At 42.9% G+C, this 20,627-nt stretch overlaps 1 protein-coding gene across 1 annotated transcript in view; it reads right to left on the reverse strand.

Annotated features, from left to right (window-relative positions):
* The window catches only part of LOC124550732 (speckle-type POZ protein-like), a 33,335-nt gene extending 16,893 nt beyond the window's left edge, over positions 1-16,442 (reverse strand). Inside the window, exons 1-2 of the mRNA XM_047125453.1 lie at positions 16,348-16,442; positions 6,262-6,413 (exon numbers count right to left, since the gene is read on the reverse strand). Of these exons, the coding sequence (XP_046981409.1) occupies positions 6,262-6,349 (88 nt within the window). The 5' untranslated portion in view covers positions 6,350-6,413; positions 16,348-16,442. The remainder of the gene's footprint in view (positions 1-6,261; positions 6,414-16,347) is intronic.
* Positions 16,443-20,627: the final 4,185 nt, after the last annotated feature.

Raw genomic sequence — 20,627 nt, forward strand, 5'->3', positions numbered from 1 at the left:
CAGCCATACAGATAGCCGTACTGCAGTTGCAACCACAGCGGAGGGGTATCTGTTGAGAGGCCAGACAAACGTCTGGTTCCTGAAGCGGGGTAGCGGCCTTTACAGTAGTTGCAATGGCAACAGTCTGGATGATTGACTGATATGATCTTGTAACACTAACCAAAACGGCCTTGTTGTGCTGGTACTGCGAACCCCTGAAAGCAAGGGGAAACTACAGCCGTAATTTTTCCCGAGGGCATCCAGCTTTACTGTATGGTTAAATGATGGTGGCGTCCTCTTGGGTAAAATATTCCGGAGGTAAAATAGTCCCCCATTCGGATATCCGGGCGGGGACTACTCAAGAGGACGTTGTCATCAGGAGAAAGAAAACAGGCATTCTATGGATCTGAGCATGGAATGTCAGATCGCTTAATCGGACAGGTAGGTTAGAAAATTTAAAAAGGGAAATGGATAGGTTAAAGTTAGATATAGTGGGAATTAGCAGAGTTCGGTGGCAGGAGGAACAAGACTTTTGGTCAGGTGAATACAAGGTCATATATGCAAAATCAAATAGGGGTAATGCAGGAGTAGGTTTAATAATGAATAAAAAAAATAGGAGTGCGTGTAAGGTACTACAAACAGCATAATGAACGCATTATTGTGGGCAAGATAAAGCCCACGCCAACTACAGTAGTACAAGTTTATATGCCAACTAGCTCTGCAGATGACAAAGAAATTGATGAAATGTATGAGATAAAAGAAATTATTCAGATAGTGAAGGGAGACGAAAATTTAATAGTCGTGGGTGACTGGAATTCGATAATAGGAAAAGGGAGAGAAGAAAACGTAGTAAGTGAATATGGATTGGAGGTAAGAAATGAAAGAGGAAGCCGCCTGGTAGAATTTTGCACAGAGCATAACTTAATCATAGCTAACACTTGGTTCAAGAATCATGAAAGAAGGTTGTATATATGGAAGAAGCCTGGAGATACTAGAAGGTATCAGATAGATTATATAATATTAAGACAGAGATTTAGGAACCAGGTTTTAAATTGTAAGACATTTCCAGGGGCAGATGTGGACTCTGACCACAATGTATTGGTTATGAATTGTAGATTAAAACTGAAGAAACTGCAAATAGGTGTGAATTTGAGGAGATGGGACCTGGATAAACTGAAAGAACCAGGGGTTGTAGAGAGTTTCAGGGAGAGCATAAGGGAACTATTGACAGGAATGGGTGAAAGAAATACAGTAGAAGGAGTATGGGTAGCTTTGAGGGATGAAGTAGTGAAGGCAACAGAGGATAAAGTAGGTAAAAAGACGAGGGCTAGTAGAAATCCTTGGGTAACAGAAGAAATATTGAATTTAATTGATGAAAGGAGAAAATATAAAAATGCAGTAAATGAAGCAGGAAGTGCAAAATGGCTAAGCAGGGATGGCTAGAGGACAAATGTAAGGATGCAGAGGCTTATCTCACTAGGGGTAAGATAGATATTGCCTACAGAAAAATTAAAGAGACCTTTGGAGAAAAAGAGAACCAATTGCATGAATATCAAGAGCTCAGATGGAAACCCAGTTCTAAGCAAAGAAGGGAAAGCAGAAAGGTGGAAGGAGTATATAGAGTGTCTATACAAGGGCGATGTACCTCAGGGCAATATTATGGAAATGGAAGAGGATGTACATGAAGATGAAATGGGAGATATGATACTGCATGAAGAGTTTGACAGAGCACTGAAAGACCTCAGTCGGAACAAGGCCCCGGGAGTAGACAACATTCCATTAGAACTACTGACAGCCTTGGGAGAGCCAGTCCTGACAAAACTCTACCATCTGGTGAGCAAAATATATGAGACTGGCGAAATACCCTCAGACTTGAAGAATATAATAGTTCCAATCCCAAAGAAAGCAGGTGTTGACAGATGTGAAAATTACCAAACTATCAGTTTAATAAGTCACAGCTGCAAAATACTAATGCGAATTCCTTACAGACGAATCGAAAAACTGGTAGAAGCCGACCTCGGGGAAGATCAGTTTGGATTCCGTAGAAATATTGGAACGCGTGAGGCAATACTGACCCTACGACATATCTTAGAAGAGATTTAAGGAAAGGCAAAACTACGTATCTAGCATTTGTAGACTTAGAGAAAGCTTTTGGCAATGTTGACTGGAATACTCTCTTTCAAATTCTGAAGGTGGCAGGGGTAAAATACCGTGAGCGAAAAGCTATTTACAATTTGTACAGAAACCAGATGGCAGTTATAAGAGTCGAGGGGCATGTGAGGGAAGCAGTGGTTGGGAAGGGAGTGGGACAGGGTTGTAGCCTCTCCCCAATGTTGTTCAATTTGAATATTGAGCAAGCAGTAAAAGAAACAAAAGGAAAATTCGGAGTAGGTATTAAAACCCATGGAGAAGAAATAAAAACTTTGAGGTACGCCGATGACATTGCAATTATGTCAGAGACAGCACTGGACTTGGAAGAGCAGTTGAACGGAATGAACGGTGTCTTGAAAGAAGGATATAAGATGAACATCAACAAAAGCAAAACTAGGATAATGGAATGTAGTCGAATAAGTCGGGTGATGCTGAGGGAATTAGATTAGGAAATGAGACGCTTAAAATAGTAAAGGAGTTCTGCCATTTGGGGAGCAAAATAAATGATGACGGTCGAAGTAGAGAGGATTGACTGGCAATGGCAAGGAAAGCATTTCTGAAGAAGAGAAATTTGTTAACATCGAGTGTAGATTTAAGTGCCAGGAAGTCGCGACTGAAAGTATTTGTATGGAGTGTAGCCATGTATGGAAGTGAAACATGGACGATAAATAGTTTGGACAAGAAGAGAATAGAAGCTTTCGAAATGTGGTGCTACAGAAGAATGTTGAAGATTAGATGGGTAGATCACATAACTAATGAGGAGGTATTGAATAGAATTGGGAAGAAGAGGAGTTTGTGGCAGAACTTGACTAAAAGAAGGGCTCGGTTGGTAGGACATGTTCTGTGGCATCAAGGTATCACCAATTTAGTATTGGAGTGCAGCGTGGAGGGTAAAAATCGTAGAGGGAGACCAAGATATGACTACACTAAGCAGATTCAGAAGGATGTAGGTTGCGGTAGGTACTGAGAGATGAAGAAGCTTGCACAGGATAGAGTAGCATGGAGAGCTGCATCAAACCAGTCTCAGGACTGAAGACCACAACAACAACAACAGTGCAAAATAAATTATTGCCGTTATCAGCTATGTATTTTCAATTTGGCTATGTAATTATTGTGTACTTAAGGTGCTTATTATGGGGTCACTGCATAGGTTATACATGTGCAACCGTAATGTTGGAAGAGTTCGCAATGCATGAATGTTAGCACTGCGTTCGTAAGACAGTAGCGTCTTCAGTGTTATTGTTTGCTGACGTTCTATACTGACATCGGTTGTACACGTAATTCTCAGTGACGAGTTCGCTGTAATGATCTATGGAAATTGTATACAACGAGTAAGTAAATGTCATCCCAGGTAGTGTAGTGTACAGCATCAAAAGCAGTGATATACTGAAAGTGAATGATGTTCTACAGTTCGTTCACGTTTAGAATGTGATTAGACTGTAGGCAAAGAAGTCGTTAAATCAAGAGGTAAGACTAACCTAATGAGATAAGTCAGCATCAAATGAATATCTTGAACCATAAAATGTCTCTAAGAAAAATGGAGAGTAAATACTTCTCAGGATTGTCGATTCTTAAACTATTGACTGTGACCGCATGATCTGATCCTAAAAAAGAAATTCACATAAATCTCAATGAGAAAATATTGGACCTGTATTATATCACTTACTGCTGTCGTTGTTGTGGTCTTCAGTCCAAAGACTGGTTTGATGCAGCTCTCCATGATACTCTATCCTGTGCAAGTCTATTCAGCTTCGAGTAACTACTGCAACCTACATCCTTCAGAATATGCTTACTGTAGTAGTCACCTATTGGTCTCCCTCTATGATTTTTACCCGCCTCCCCCCCGTCCCCTTGCTTTCCACTGGTACCAAACTGGTGATGCCTCAGAATGTATCCTTTTAACCGATCCCTTCTTGTAGTCAAGTTGTGCCACAAATTTCTCTTATCCCCAGCTCTATGCAGTACCTCCTCATCAGTTATGTGATCTACCCGTCTAATCTACAGCATTCTTCTGTAGCACCACATTTCAAAAGCTTCGTTCTCTTGTTGTCTAAACCATTTATTGTCCATGTTTCACTTCCATAGATTGCTACACTCCTTTCAAAATACTTTCAGAAAGGACTTCCTGACACTTAAATTTATACTCGATGTTAACAAATGCCTGTTCTTCAGAAACGCTTTTCTTGCCATTGCCAGTCTGCATTTTTTATCCTTCGTAGCTTAATTATCATGAGTTATTTTTCTTCCTACATAGCAAAATCCATCTTCTGCTTGAAGTGTCTCGTTTCCTAATCTAATTCCCTCAGCATCACTTGACTTAATACGACTACATTCCATTATCCTCGTTATGCTTTTGTTGATGTTCATCTTATATCCTTCTCTGAAGGCACTGTACATTCCGTTCATCTGATTACAATGCCATCGGAAAACCTCAAAGTTTTTACTTCTTCTCCACGGATTTTAAGTCCTACTCCAGATTTTTCTTTTGTTTCCTTTACTGCTTGGTCAACATACAGGTTGCATAACATCAGTGATAGGTTACAACCCTGTCTCAGTCGCTTCACCACCACTGCTTCCTTTTCGTGCCTCTCGAATCTTATAACTGCTATCTGGTTTCTGTACAAATTTTAAATAGCCTTTCGCAGCCTGTATTTTACCCCTGCCCCCTTTAGAATTTCAAAGAGAGCATTCAGTCAACATTGTCAAAAGCTTCCTCTGACTATACAAATGCTTTAAACATATGTTCGCGTTTCCTTAACGTATCTACTATGAGAAGCTGTAGGGTCAGTATTGCCTCGCGGGTTCCTGCATTTGTCCTGAATCCAAGCTGAGCTTCATTTACTATAAATCTGTTAATCATTATCATACCGGGATATATACTGAAGAGCCAAAGAAACTGCTACTAATATTGTAGATAGCCCCTGTGAGAACGCAGAGTTCTGAAGCAAGAATCTTACGTACGTGTTACTTGTCATAATCGCATCTAGACTCCACTAACGTCGGAAGTAGTGCTGGAGGGAACTGACACTATGAATCCCGCAGGGGTGTCCATAAATCCGTAAGAGTACGAGGGATTGGAGATCTCTTTCGAACAGCGCGTCACAAGGCATCCCACATATGCCCAAAATGTTCATGTATGGGGAGTTTGGAAGCAGCGGAAGTGTTTAAACTCAGAAGTGCGTTTCTGGAGCCACTCTGTAGCAATTCAGGACGTCTAGGGTGCCACATTGTGCTGCTGGAATTGCCCAAATCCATAGGAATGCACAATGGAAATGAATGGATGCAAATGATGAGACAGGATGCTTACGTACGTGTCACTTGTCAGAGTCGCATCTAGACGTATCAGGGGTCCCAATCACTCCAACTGCACACGCTCTACAGCGTTGCAGAGCCTCCAAAAGCTTGAACAGACCCCTGCAGACATGCAGGATCCATGGACTCATAAGGTTGTCTGCATTCCCGTGCACGTCCATCCACTCGATATAATTTGAAACGAGACTTGTCCGACTAGTCAACATGTTTCCAGTCATCAACAGTCCAATGTCGGTGTTGAAGGGCCCAGGCGAGGCGTAAGGCTTTGTGTCGTGCAGTCATCAAGGGTACACGAGTGGGCCTTCGGCTCCGAAAGACCATATCGACGATGTGTAGTTGAATGGTTCGCACGCTGGCACTTGTTGGTGGTGCAGCATTGAAAACTGCAGCAATTTGTGAAAGAGTTGCACTTTTGTCACTTTGAACGGTTTTCTTCAGTCGTCGTTGGTCCCGTTCTTATAGGATCTTTTGCCTGGCGCATCGATGTCGGAGATTTGAAGCTTTACTGCATTCCTGATATTCACTGTACGCTCTCTAAATGGTCGTACGGGAAAATTCCCAAGTCATCACTACCTCGGAGATGCTGTGTCCCATCGCTTATGCGCCGTCTGTAACGTGAAGTTCAAACTCACCTAAATCTTGCCATCATAGCAGCAGTAGCCGATCTAACATCTGCACCAGACATTTGTCTTATACAGGCGTTGCCGGTCGCAGTGCCGTATTCTGTCCGTTTACATATCTGTGTATTTGAATACGCATACGTATAGCAGTTTCTTTGGCGCTTCAGTGTGTATCAATTGAAAAAAGTAAATTTTTTACCTGTCGTGGACTTCAAGCCACTGTAGTCAGCTGCTATGGCTACTGCCATAAAGACGCAGATGAGCCAACTAGCGCTTCTGCAAGACATGATGGAGGAGAAAAAGCGTCTTCTCCGTCGAAATGTGTTCGGCACGTGCACGCTGTTGGGTATCCTGTATTTTTATAAACAAATACAATTACATGAGATTTTATTTCAACAAGCTATAAAGGAAAGTGGCTAGTGTAAATTAATCTATCAAGCTATAGTGGATAATATCTGTTTCAAAAATGAATTTTCACTTCGTTCTACCCAATACATAGTTTCTGCCTCAGCTAAGCCGTTTACCTCAAGTATTTCGGAAATGAAATGACATCGAATGAAATTGTCTTAAATGAAATTACGAGCTGATGAGGGGATGCTGGTGTGCTTTACTTAAAGCAGCAGCGAGCCTTGAGCAGGCAAGAACAGCGCAAAGTGGTGGGGGAAACTACGGCCTGAGGCATATACTGGCAGCTACAGAGAGCTGATTCTAGTACGACTGTTGCCGCCCTCTAAATACACAGAAACAGAAACAAAGACACGACGGAAATTGTGTCGACGATACGAACTTCTTTTGCAATAAATATGAGAAGACTTACCAATATTTGTGATTATGGATATTGTGACAGGCAATAGAAAATTAATGGCTACTGTTTTAACTGCCATAGAATATGGGCTATCACATGAAAGCTGAGAGTGTCACTAAAAATTATAGAAGTCACATTTCTTTTCTATTAGTTAATCTTAAAGTACAGCCGATTTTATAACAGTATCGTAGGGGAAATGTGTCATTATTCTGAATTTGCCACGGCTGAATGTAATAGAAAGGCAGTATGAGTTATCCAGTTCAGTTACTAGCTATTCCAGATGACGAATATTGAAAGTTTAATTGTATTTAATCATTAGTTCATTGTTTATGCAAATGGGGATTGCTAAAATTGCTAAATAAAAATCAAATGCTACAGGCTATGTGAAATCTAAAAGCACAAATGAGTGGAGGGCGGAGGGATGCTCTTTCTAAGCTTGCCACATGTATTCGTATGACTTTATTTGTATATTGTATATTGAGCAAGAAGCAAAGGGAACAAAAGAAAAATTTGGAGTAGGAATTAAATTCCATGGAGAAGAAATAAAAACTTTGAGGTTTGCCGATGACATTTTGATTCTATCAGAGACATAAAAGGACCTGGAAGGGGAAGTTGAACGGAATGGACAGTGTCTTGGAAAGAGGATATAAGATGAACATCGGCAAAAGCAAAACGAGGATAATAGAATGTAGTCGAATTAAATCAGGTGATGCTGAGAGAATTAGATTAGAAAATGAGACACTTGAAGTAGAAGATGAGTTTTGCTACTTGGGGAGCAACAGAACTGATGATCGTCGAAGTAGAGAGGATATAAGTGTAGACTGGCAATGGCAAGGAAAGCCTGTCTGGAGAAGAGAAATTTGCTACTTCGAGTATAGATTTACGGTAAGCGTCAGGGAGTCTTTCCTGAAAGTATTTGTAGGGAGTGTAGCCATGTGTGGAAGTGAAACAGTTTAGACAAGAAGAGAATAGAAGCTTTCGAAATGTGGTGCTACAGAAGAATGCCGAAAACTAGATGGGTAGGTCACGTACCTAATGAGGAGGTATTGAATAGAATTGGGGAGAAGAGGAATTTGCGGCACAACTTGATAGAAGTAGGGATCGGTTGGTAAGACATGTTCTGAGGCATCAAGGGATCACCAATTTAGTACTGGAGGGCAGCGTGGAGGGTAAAAATGGTAGAGGGAAACAAGATTCAAATGGTTCAAATGGCTCTGATCACTATGGGACTTAACATCTGAGGTCATCAGTTCCCTAGAACTACTTAAACCTAACTAACCTAAGGACATCGCACACATCCATGCCCGAGGCAGGATTCGAACCAGCGACCGTAGCAGTTGCGCGGTTCCAAACTGAAGCGCCTAGAACCGCTTGGCCACACCGGCCGGCCGGGAGACCAAGGGATGAATACACTAAGCAGAATCAGAAACATTCAGGCTGCAGTAGGTACTTGGGGATGAAGTTTACATAGGATAGAGCGGCATCAAACCAGTCTCTGGTCTGAAAACCACAACAACAACAACAACAACTTTACTTAGCGTACTTTCTGTGTGCTAAAAACCGAATGTGAGCAAGATTCTCGTTCATATCTTACGTAATAATGTGTATTTCACGTCTAGAGAGGCCACAAAATGACAGTGACGAATGTAAAGTTATTGTAATGTGATGTATACTTGAGGCAAGCTTTAATTCTGAGTGTTTCTCTCGGATCAAACTGGGACGCAGCGGTGTGAGACGTGACGGAGGGCAGCGACAGCCGCAGACCGCCGTCCTCTCCGCTATCCGTGTCTTCCCGTCGTACGGGTTTCGGCAGGGGTGTCTCCTGGCGGCGAGTCATTCCGGGGAGCTGAAGCTCGGTAATCCTGCAGACAGTGTCTGGGCCGCGAGTTGACAGCAGCGCTTGCCGTGTGCGAAGCGTCGAACTTGGCGTAATTCGACTGAGCTCAGCCTCACACCGTCGCTTTCAGCAGGATTACAAATACTCTCAACGCAGCCTCAGTGAGTGATTTTGAGCAGTTATTTGAAATTTAAATTTGCAATTGTGAGAAGCGACGCAGCAATTGACGTAGACAGTTTTGCTACAACTGTTTGCCTCAGTGAGCGAATTTGAGCAGTTATTTTTTTTTTATTTTTTTTCTTTTTTATCATCAGTCTACTGACTGGTTTGATGCGGCCCGCCACGAATTCCTTTCCTGTGCTAACCTCTTCATCTCAGAGCAGCACTTGCAACCTACATCCTCAATTATTTGCTTGACGTATTCCAATCTCTGTCTTCCTCTACAGTTTTTGCCCTCTACAGCTCCCTCTACTACCATGGAAGTCATTCCCTCACGTCTTAGATGTCCTATCATCCTGTCCCTTCTCCTTATCAGTGTTTTCCACATATTCCTTTCCTCTCCAATTCTGCGTAGAACCTCCTCATTCCTTACCTTATCAGTCCATCTAATTTTCAACATTCGTCTTTAGCACCACATCTCAAATGCTTCGATTCTGTTCCGGTTTTCCCACAGGCCATGTTTCACTATCATACAATGCTGTACTCCAAACGTAAATCTTCAGAAATTTCTTCCTGAAATTAAGGCCGGTATTTGATATTAGTAGACTTCTCTTGGCCAGAAATGCCTTTTTTGCCATAGCGAGTCTGCTTTTGATGTTCTCCTTGCTCCGTCCGTCATTGGTTATTTTACTGCCTAGGTAGCAGAATTCCTTAACTTCATTGACTTCGTGACCTTCAATCCTGATGTTAAGTTTCTCGCTGTTCTCATTTCTACTACTTCTCATTACCTTCGTCTTTCTCCGATTTACTCTCAAACCATACTGTGTACTCATTATACTGTTCATTCCGTTCAGCAGATCATTTAATTCTTCTCCACTTTCACTCAGGATAGCAATGTCATCAGCGAATCGTATCATTGATATCCTTTCACCTTGTATTTTAATTCCACTCCTGAACCTTTCTTTTATTTCCATCATTGCTTCCTCGATGTACAAATTGAAGAGTAGGGGTGAAAGGCTACAGCCTTGTCTTACACCCTTCTTAATACGAGCACTTCGTTCTTGATCGTCCACTCTTATTATTCCCTCTTGGTTGTTGTACATATTGTATATGGCCCGTCTGTCCCTATAGCTTACCCCTACTTTTTTCAGAATCTCGAACAGCTTGCACCATTTTATATTGTCGAACGCTTTTTCCAGGTCGACAAATCCTATGGAAGTGTCTTGATTTTTCTGTAGCCTTGCTTCCGTTATTAGCCGTAACGTCAGAATTGCCTCTCTCGTCCCTTTACTTTTCCTAAAGCCAAACTGATCGTCACCTAGCGCATTCTCAATTTTCTTTTCCATTCTTCTGTATATTATTCTTGTAAGCAGCTTCGATGCATGAGCTGTTAAGCTGATTGTGCGATAATTTTCGCACTTGTCAGCTCTTGCCGTCTTCGGAATTGCGTGGATGATGCTTTTCCGAAAGTCAGATGTTATATCGCCAGACTCATATATTCTACACACCAACGTGAATAATCGTTTTGTTGCCACTTCCCCCAATGATTTTAGAAATTCTGATGGAATGTTATCTATCCCTTCTGCCTTATTTGACCGTAAGTCCTCCAAAGCTCTTTTAAATTCCGATTCTAATACTGGATCCCCTATCTCTTCTAAATCGACTCCTGTTTCTTCTTCTATCACATCAGACAAATCTCCACCCTCATAGAGGCTTTCAATGTATTCTTTCCGACTATCTGCTCTCTCCTCTGCATTTAACAGTGGAATTCCCGTTGCACTATTAATGTTACCACCGTTGCTTTTAATGTCACCAAAGGTTGTTTTGACTTTCCTGTATGCTAAGTCTGTCCTTCCGACAATCATATCTTTTTCGATGTCTTCACATTTTTCCTGCAGCCATTTCGTCTTAGCTTCCCTGCACTTCCTATTTATTTAATTCCTCAGCGACTTGTATTACTGTATTCCTGATTTTCCCGGAACATGTTTGTACTTCCTCCTTTCATCAATCAACTGAAGTATTTCTTCTGTTACCAATGGTTTCTTCGCAGCTACCTTCTTTGTACCTATGTTTTCCTTCCCAACTTATATGAAATTTAAATTTGCAATTGTGAGAAGCGACGCAGCAATGGACGTAGACAGTTTTGCTACAACTGTTTGTGATTGAATGCGCCAAATATCTTCAGCATTTGCACGCTCTTGAGCAACATGTAATTTTGTGAATAAATACAACTCATTTCCTCTCAACAAGATGTAAAGGAAAGTAGCTAGTGTAAATTATGTCTCAGTCTCCGGCGTCGTGTTAAATGCAGGAACAGTGCTTCTTGACAGAATGAGATTTTCACTCTGCAGCGGAGTGTGCGCTGATATGAAACTTCGTGGCAGAACTCGTGATGGCTGGGTGTTGCGTGATGTCCTTAGGTTAGTTAGGTTTAAGTAGTTCTAAGTTCTAAGGGACTGATGACCATAGATGTTAAGTCCCATAGTGCTCAGAGCCCTCGTGGCAGATTAAAACTTTGTGCCGGACCGAGACTCGAACTCGGGACCTTTGCCTTTCGCGGGCAAGTGCTCTACCAGCTGAGCTACCCAAGCACGACTCACGCCTCGTCCTCACAGCTGTACTTCTGCCAGCACCTCGTCTCCTACCTTCCAAACTTAACAGAAGCTCTCCTGCGAACCTTCCAGAACTAGCACTCCTGAAAGAAAGGATATTGCGGAGACATGGCTTAGTCACAGCCCGGGGGATGTTTCCAGAATGAGATTTTCACTCTGCAGCGGAGTGTGCGCTCATATGAAACTTCCTGCCAGATTAAAACTGTTTGCCGGACCGAGACTCGAACTCGGGAGTCTCGGTCTCGGTCTGGCAAACAGTTTTAATATGACAGGAAGTTTCAGTGCTTCTTGAGTCCGGATGTTTTCAAGTGCACTTTCGTAGTGATATTTGCAGAATATCAATAAACATTTACTACATTCGAATTACAATAGTACTGCACTAGTAAACATTGCTATTCCTATTGGATGTATTAACTCAACTAATTTTTTAAATAATTTACTAACCAGCCTATAAATTGCTAGGGTGAATGATCATTTCGTATATGTAAACAAGTGCTTCATACGTAGTTTTCCTCTGTGACAACATGAAGAAAATGTACGTTTCAGTAATTGAACAAATTCGAAAGAAAAAGGTCTCCCTACGATAATGACGGAAGCTGAAGAAAGGAACTGAAATTCTTGCCACGGCCGGCACGCGAACCCAAATCTCCTTGTTTACTAAGGCAGAGATGCTAACCATTACCCCACCACAGCGCTATGGCCAGCAGTTCTACACGAACTAGTCAAGTCGACTGCCCTCTCCAACACAAACTTCAGTTCATACTTCATCTTAATTTCCCCGTACAGGGCTCTCCATAATTGGAATAGCACCCCGACATTGGACGTAATGGGAAAATCGTATACCGTAGCTGATCTTACAGCGATTTTCCCCGAGACATTTAAGTCTCATCTTTATCTACGATAATGATGGACTTCTGTCGTTCGTCAGCAACACTGACTGTAGTGCTGCGGTGGTGTAATGTTTGGCATTTCTGTCTAATAAGCACAGTTTCGCTTCGAGTGCCGGGCACGAAGGTTCTTGTTTATTTCACTTGCCGCAGCGTCGCTTGTGTGAAGTTTTTCTCGTTAGTGTTGTTCTGTCTGCCGAGTGAGTCCTAGCGCCTCCAATCCGCCACACTGTCTCTTTGAGTATATATATAAAAAAAAGTGTGAAATCTTATGGGACTTAACTGCTAAGGTCATCAGTCCCTAAGCTTGCACACTACTTAACCTAAATTAACCTAAGGACAAACACACACACCCATGCCTGAGGGAGGACTCGAACCTCCGCCGGGACCAGCCGGACAGTTCACGACTGTAGCGCCTTAAACCGCTCGGCTAATCCTGCGCGGCAAACTGCTTTATTATACGCTGCCACGGCGTCAGCTTTTCTCAGTTCGTCTTTGATGGATTTTGTGATGTCGGGACTTATTACCACTGGCTGTACCCCCCCCCCCCCCTCCCCTACCCCCAATAATATGGCTGCTCTACCACAGCACGAACAGCTGTATCTTTGCCAGATCAGTTCTCTGTAGTACGCGCTCTTTGCTTGACGCATTGCGCATACGCTGTGAGAATAAAAGTATTCATAGTAAGTGGCAGAAGTGCGAGTGATGGTTTATCGTCGTAGTTACCACGCCCGGCCCCACTACCTACAGTGATATCTAAATACACGCTAGGTATGAAAAATTGCAAATTTTCTTGTACTGTTTCTACAAATAGTGAATTTTCGCGGACAAGTGGCTGACCATTACGAAATCTACGCTTTTGTTGTTTGTTGGTTGCCAGTAGTGCTGCCCTTTCCGTGGTGTCAGCTGCGCCTCACAAGTGGAACACGTCGCGCAGAGTACCGCGACCGGCAGATGTGCAGTGGGCAGGGCACGCGTGGGGCTGCGGCAGCCGCCGCAGGGGAAGTGCCGCTCTGAACTCTACCCTGGGCTCACACTTTCTGTGAATGTTAAGGCGGGGGAAGAAATGCAGATGATAAACGGGTATTCATTGGACAAATATATTATACTGGAACTGACATGTGGTTACATTTTCTCGCAATTTGGGTGCATAGATTTTGAGAAATCAGTACCCAGAACAACCACCTCTGGCCGTAATAACGGCCTTCATACGCCTGGGCATTGAGTCAAACAGAGCTTGGATAGCGTGTACAGGTACAGCTGCCCATGCAGTGTCAACACAATAAAACAGTTCATCAAGACTAGTGACTGCCGTATTGTGACGGGTCAGTTGCTCGGCCACCATTGACGTTTTCAATTGGTGAGAGATCTGGAGAACGTTCTGGCCAGGGCAGCAGTCGAACATTTTCTGCATCCAGAAAGGCCCGTTAGGACCTGCAACATGCGGTCGTGCATTATCCTGCTGAAATGTAGGGTTTCGCAGGGATCGAATGAAGCGTAGAGCCACGGGTCGTAACACATCCGAAATGTAACGTCCACTGTACAAAGTGCCGTCAATGCGAACAAGAGACGACCGAGACGTGTAACCAATGGCACCCCATACCATGACGCCGGGTGATACGCCATTATGGCGATGACGAATACACGCTTCCAATGTGCGTTCACGGCGATGTCGGATGCGACCCTCGTGATGCTGTAAACAGAACCTGGATTCATCCGAAAAAATTACGTTTTGTCATTCATGCACCAAGGTTCGTCGGTGAGTACACCATCGCAGGCGCTCCTGTCTGTGATGCAGCGTCAAGGGTAACCGCAGCCATGGTCTCCGAGCTGATGGTCCATGCTGCTGCAAACGTCCCCATTTGTTCACTCAGGGATCGAGACGTGGCTGCACGATCCGTTACAGCCATGCGGATAAGATGCCTGTCATCTAGACTGCTAGTGATACGATGCCGTTGGGATCCAGCACAGCGTTCCTTATTACCCTCCTGAACCCACCGATTCTATATTCTGCTAACAGTCATTGGATGTCGACCAATGCGAGCAGCAATGTCGCGATACGATAAACCGCAATCACGATAGGCTACAATCCGACCTTTATCAAAGTCGGAAACGTGATGGTACGCATTTCTTCTCCTTACACGAGGCATCACAACAACGGTTCTCCAGGAAACGCCCGGTCAACTGCTGTTTGTGTATGAGAAATCAGTTGGAAACTTCCCTCATGTCAGCACGTTGTAGGTGTCGCCACCGGCGCCAGCCTTGCGTGAATGCTCTGAAAAGCTAATGATTTGCATATCACAGTATCTTCTTCCTGTCTATTAAATTTCGCGTCTGTAGCACGTCATCATCGTAGTGTAGCAATTTTAATGGCCAGTAGTGCATTAAGTCTGCTTCTAAAAAGAATTCCCCTGAAAACACAGCGATTTATTTTCACTTGGCTTGTTAATCATTTGTACCTTTCACAGAAGCGAATTTTGAGTAAAACTTAACACGTTTCTCTGGTTGCCATGTTAAAATTTGCTTATTTTGCCACAACACAGCGTAGTATACACAGCGTCATCTCTCCAACATGTACAGAGGCAACTGCGAGAGAATTCTAAAACAGTGACTTATTAAGTTTAAGTGTGGAACTGAGGAAAAGTAATGTCAATATTTTATCGAAAAAGCACGTTCTCGAAAAAAATATACGTATAGAGACTTATGTTGCTCCAAAGCCCATAGCATTTCTCGTTTCAACAGCTATTGATGGCCCCTAAACATTACATTCTTTCATCGAGTAAGTCTGTAGTTGGTGGAATAACATGGCAGAGAATGAACTTTTGCACAATAACCGAATGGAAAAAATACCTTCCTCTTTCTGTGCTATCATTTGCCAAAATCTCATTTCGATATCTCAAACCGTTTATGTCCGGGCCATGTGGCCAAGCGGTTCTAGGCGCCTCAGTCCGGAACCGCGCTGCTGTTACGGTCGCAGGTTCGAATCCTGCCTCGGGCATGGAGGTTAGTTAGGTTTAAGTAGTTTTAAGTCTATGGGACTGATGACCACAGATGTTAAGTCCCACAGAGCTTAGAGCCGTTTGGAGCATTTGAAACTGTTTATGAAATATGAAGAATGTTGTGGATATTTCATTCTGGATTCATCGCAGACGCGGTGCGATCGCAAATGACTGTGTTACATTAGATCAACTTTCTAGAGGTTCGTGACAGATAGAGACCTCCACCCAAGTCTTAAGAAGAATTCGATATGTTAGCGAAATTTCATACGCAGCAATATATTATGTAATTTTTACAAGACGCAAAACCATAGCGACCCCCATTTTTCATTGCAAACTTTTTCGAATTGCGCGCAGTGTGTTACTTCCATGTATCACAATAACTATGACCGTTAACGAAATGATGGGCGCATCATCATAATGATCCTTGCATATAAAGCTATGAGTGAAACAAAAACTTTTTTTTTATAGTTTCTGTAAAATCCTTTGAGAAATACTGCAGTGCGTGCGTCTCGATTCTGTGATCGACGACCAGCAAAAAGGTGGCAAATATTTTATTTATAAATGAAAAAATCTGCTATATTGGTGTCGCGACTCTTGACGCTGGAACAAAAACGCTTGAGAATGGACACATCGGAACAATTTTTGGCCCGTTTTAGGAGAAACGAACAAAATTTTTTACACCGGTTTGTGACCACAGATGAAACCCCAGAGACAAAATAACAGTCAAAGCAGTGGAAACATGTTGATTCTCCGCCACCAAAGAAAGCATAGGCAATTCCTTCGGCGGGAAAGGTCGTGGCATCATTGTTCTGGAATGCGAAGGGGGTTCTGTTTCTAAATTATCTCCCCACTGGCCAAACAGTTACTGGAGAATACTATGCTAACTCCTGGACAAATTGCAACAAAAGATACGGGAAAAAAAGCCACGTTTAGCAAGGCAATGGCAAAATTACACGAACTAAGGTATGAATTGTTGCCACACCTACCTTATTCACCTTATATGGTTCCGTCCGACTTTCATCTCTTCCTAAAACTGAAATTTTTCTTGGTGACCGAAGACTCACTTCAGACGAAGAACTGATAGCCGGAGTTGACAACTATGTTGCAGGCCTGGAGGAAACACATTTTCGAGATGGGATCAAGGCACTCGAACATCGTTGGACCAAGTGCATTTATCTACAAGCACACTACATTAAAAAACAGAAGAAGTTCCAGTGATCTAAGTACTTTCTTTCTATTCTGTTCCGAGAACTTTTGAAACTACTCTCGTACGCGAGCATAAAACACGTTACAAATTCTACAGCTGACCGACGTCACAGATATAGGCCTACAGTTTTGTGTGTCTTCTTGACGACACTTCCTGAAAATGGGAGTCACCTATCCTTTTTTTCCAATCGTCAGAACCACTTCGCTGCTCCAAAGACCTACGGCAGAGTGCTGCTAGAAGAGGGATGGATTCATTCGCATACTCTACGTAGATACGTATTGGTATCCCGCCAATGCAGTGGCCTTCCCTCTGTTGAGCGATTTCCGTTACTTTATCTATACAACGGTAACTTGTGAACCACTATTTGAAAGACTTTTGCAACTACAGACACACACAAGTGTTTACGCTAGTCAAAGATCCCTCAAATGTAGTGTTAAGGAAAACAGTCCCCGTCAACAGCTAACATACAGACAGTAGCTTGGCATCGTACAATGTAAGCACTAGGGCAGTATACAAACATTATGATATAGATTTAGCAACGACTAATACATAGAGATATCATATGACATGATTACAGATATAAATGTGCGTAGGAACAGCGCTTTATAAAACTGCAAGTAAGGAAAATATCTTTAATTGCAGACTTATTTAACTCCTCCTATGAGAAAGTAGCTGTGACAGAATACTAACTCATTTAAATGACCAAAACTTCTTAAATGCCTCACAGTTTGGCTTTCGTGAACATTTCTCTACAGAGAAATCAGTACAGCACTTCACAAATTAAGCGGCTGCAGAGCCAAGCAAGATAAATTACACTATTCGTATATTATGTGACCTTTCCAGAGTCTTTGATTGGGTGGATCACATTATTCCACTTGGCAAACTAATGAGTTCTGGCATTAATGCACCCCCTTCTCCACAGATGGAGCCTCAACTTCATAACAGAAATCACAGGATGTTACAGGCACGAAACTAACATCAGTATGGCTTGAAACTAACGTATGAGGCCCCACAACGATATGTACTGGGCACTGATTCACATTACGTGATTTCAAACACGCAAAGAAAAGTGTGCAGGCGCTCCACCAAGTCGCCATTATGAAAACTTCCTGGAACGTCAAAATTGTTCAGTAAGCAATACATTATCTTTTCTGAGCTTGAGGAGCGCATATGGTGATTGTCTATGTGGCTCCTGACTATCGAAAGCTTTCCCTGTGACAGGATTGCTTCAAATACCTTAAATTCCTACCCCCCAAGCTTGTCTTTTAAGACCTGTATCAACTTTGTGCGCAATCTTGAGTGTCACCATGTACACTGTAATACTATCAATGTCAAACTTTCTTCCACATTTTTACTTATTTAGCAAAAACAATGATGAACGCTTTGTACGAGGTGTTCTGCCAACTGGCAAATACAGCTCATTTACGTGGTTTCTTTACGAAGCGGTCCCGACTGTTTCTACTGTTACAGTAAGAGACACATTCGTTCAGGAACCTGTTTCAAAAACGCGCAAGATGTAGCAATAGTAAGTATGTAGGAGCAGTCATATTACTTTAATTAAGCTGTCAGACGCAGTAGGCTGGCACAGGCCACACCAGACCTCACCCAGGACGATACAGGGATGCCTCGGAGGAGCTGCTGCTCCACAAGTCACGGACAATACACTGACGGTGGAAAAAATCGCAGCACCAAGAAGGAGACTCACAATAAAAAAGAAACTAGGTAGGCGTGTTTCTACAGGGTGGCGCACGAAATGTGTTACCATTTTATTCGTGAATATAAACTTTATTGTCAGTACAATCTGAAAGGAACATATACTACAATGAAGAGCCGTCCATGGAGATTTGTTCTAACTCAGCACATGCTCAATATGTCCACCATTTCGTTTCCTAACTTCCTTTAAACGAACACTGAAGTTAGTGATTTCCCTACGGCACATATCTTCCGTAATTTCACTGCAAGCTTGAAGAATAAGTCTTCTGAGCTCCACTAAATCACATGGACGTTTCGGGAAAACTTTTTCCTCTAGGTACCCCCAAAGACAAAAGTCACATGGATTGAGGTCTGGACTATTGGGGGGGGGGGGGGCAATTTTGTCCGTCATTGAAGCGACCTGGAAACCTGAGTGAAATGATTCGCAGGTCCAAATGCTCGTGTAAAAACTCCAACACAGTGTTTGCAGTATGTGGCCTTGCAACATCTTGCATGAACCACTGCGTGTGGAAGGGCAATGCAGTAGCAAGAAGCTGTGGAATGAAGTTATTGCGAAGCGTGCTCAAATAACGCTCGCTGTTCACAGTTTCTTCAAAGAAAAAGGGTCCAATAAGTCCGTAACTGGAAATTGCTGCCCACGCTGTAATCCTCGGAGCGTAATGTTATCGTTCATGAAGTACTTGTGGGTTTTCAGTAGCCCAAAAGCGTACATTTTGTTTGTTAACCGTCTAAATGAATATGCGCCTCGTCTGAAAACCAAACGTTGTTGAGAGTTTCTTCCCTATCCTCCGCCCACTGAGCAAACAGTAGTTCAAAAAAATGGTTCAAATGGCTCTGAGCACTATGGGACTTAACATCTGTGGTCATCAGTCCCCTAGAACTTAGAACTACTTAAACCTAACTAACCTAAGGACATCACACACATCCATGCCCGAGGCAGGATTCGAACCTGCGACGTCGCAGTCGCGCGGTTCCGGACTGAGCGCCTAGAACCGCTAGACCAGCGCGGCCGGCGCAAACAGTAGTCTCTGCTGCTTGTGTTCTTCAGTGAGCTTCTGTGCACAAGTCATCTTGTATGGGTACATATGGAGGTCACTTTTAAGAATGCGTTGATTGGAGCGTCTGGATATTCCCAGTTGCACTGCTGCCTTTCTACACGATTTCCCGGGACTTCTCTGTACAGCAACTCGTACCGCTTCAATATTCTCAGGCGAACAAACAGGCTTAAGCCGAGGTCGCTGCGCTTTCAATACTGTTCCTTCCTGTACAAATTTATCGTACAACCTGTGGATGGTCTTCTTGCGAGGGACCCATCGTGTGTTAAACTATTGTCGAAAACTCCTCTGAGTCGCAACAAGGCTTTTAGTTTCATGAAAAAGTAACACAATTGCCGATAGTTCCTGTGTCGTCAGTCTTCCATTGTCAGCCATTGCTGATTACTAGTCTCCTAGCGGCAGTATCGTGAATTAAACGTCATTTCGTAACTCATTTGATTTTCCAAGCTCTGCTAATGTTTGTCGTAAATTCTGAAAGAAACAATTGGTAACACATTTCGTGCGCCACCCTGTACATCTGGTAGATGACGTCCGTTCATATTTCGTGCCATTCACGTAACAGTGGCGCTAGAAGCGTCGCTATGATGATGCAAATAACGTCTGCTTTAAATACACGCCTTGACTGTCATGAGCTTTTGTCACCTTACAGACTGGACGTGGTGAAATGATATTAGTCAAGAATGCCTGTAAGGTGACAAAGATAACATCATCAACGCCTCACTGACTTTGTACGACGTCTTGTAATTGGACTACGAGAAGCCGGACCTTCGTCCTGTGATATTGTAGAAAGACGTGGCGGAATGTAGCCACTGCACATCATTCGCTGGCAGAGATGCTAATGGGAATGTACGCTAAGGGGCAAGATCAGTTTGGATTCCGTAGAAATGTTGGAACACGTAAGGCAACACTGACCCTACGACTTATCTTAGAAGAAAGATTAAGGAAAGGCAAACCTACGTTTCTTGCATTTGTAGACTTAGAGAATACTTTTGACAATGTTGACTGGAATACTCTCTTTGAAATTCTGAAGGTGGCAGGGGTAAAATACAGGGAGCGAAAGGCTAATTACAATTTGTACAGAAACCAGATGGCAGTTATAAGAGTCGAGGGACATGAAAGGGAAGCAGTGGTTGGGAAGGGAGTGGGACAGGGTTTTAGCCTCTCCCCGATGCTATTCAATCTGTATATCGAGCAAGCAGTAAAGGAAACAAAAAAAAATTCGGAGTAGGAATTAAAATCCATGGAGAAGAAATAAAAACTTAGAAGTTCGTCGATGACATTGTAATTCTGT

This window comes from Schistocerca americana, chromosome 9 (assembly GCF_021461395.2).
Source record: "Schistocerca americana isolate TAMUIC-IGC-003095 chromosome 9, iqSchAmer2.1, whole genome shotgun sequence".
Lineage (NCBI taxonomy): Eukaryota > Metazoa > Arthropoda > Insecta > Orthoptera > Acrididae > Schistocerca > Schistocerca americana.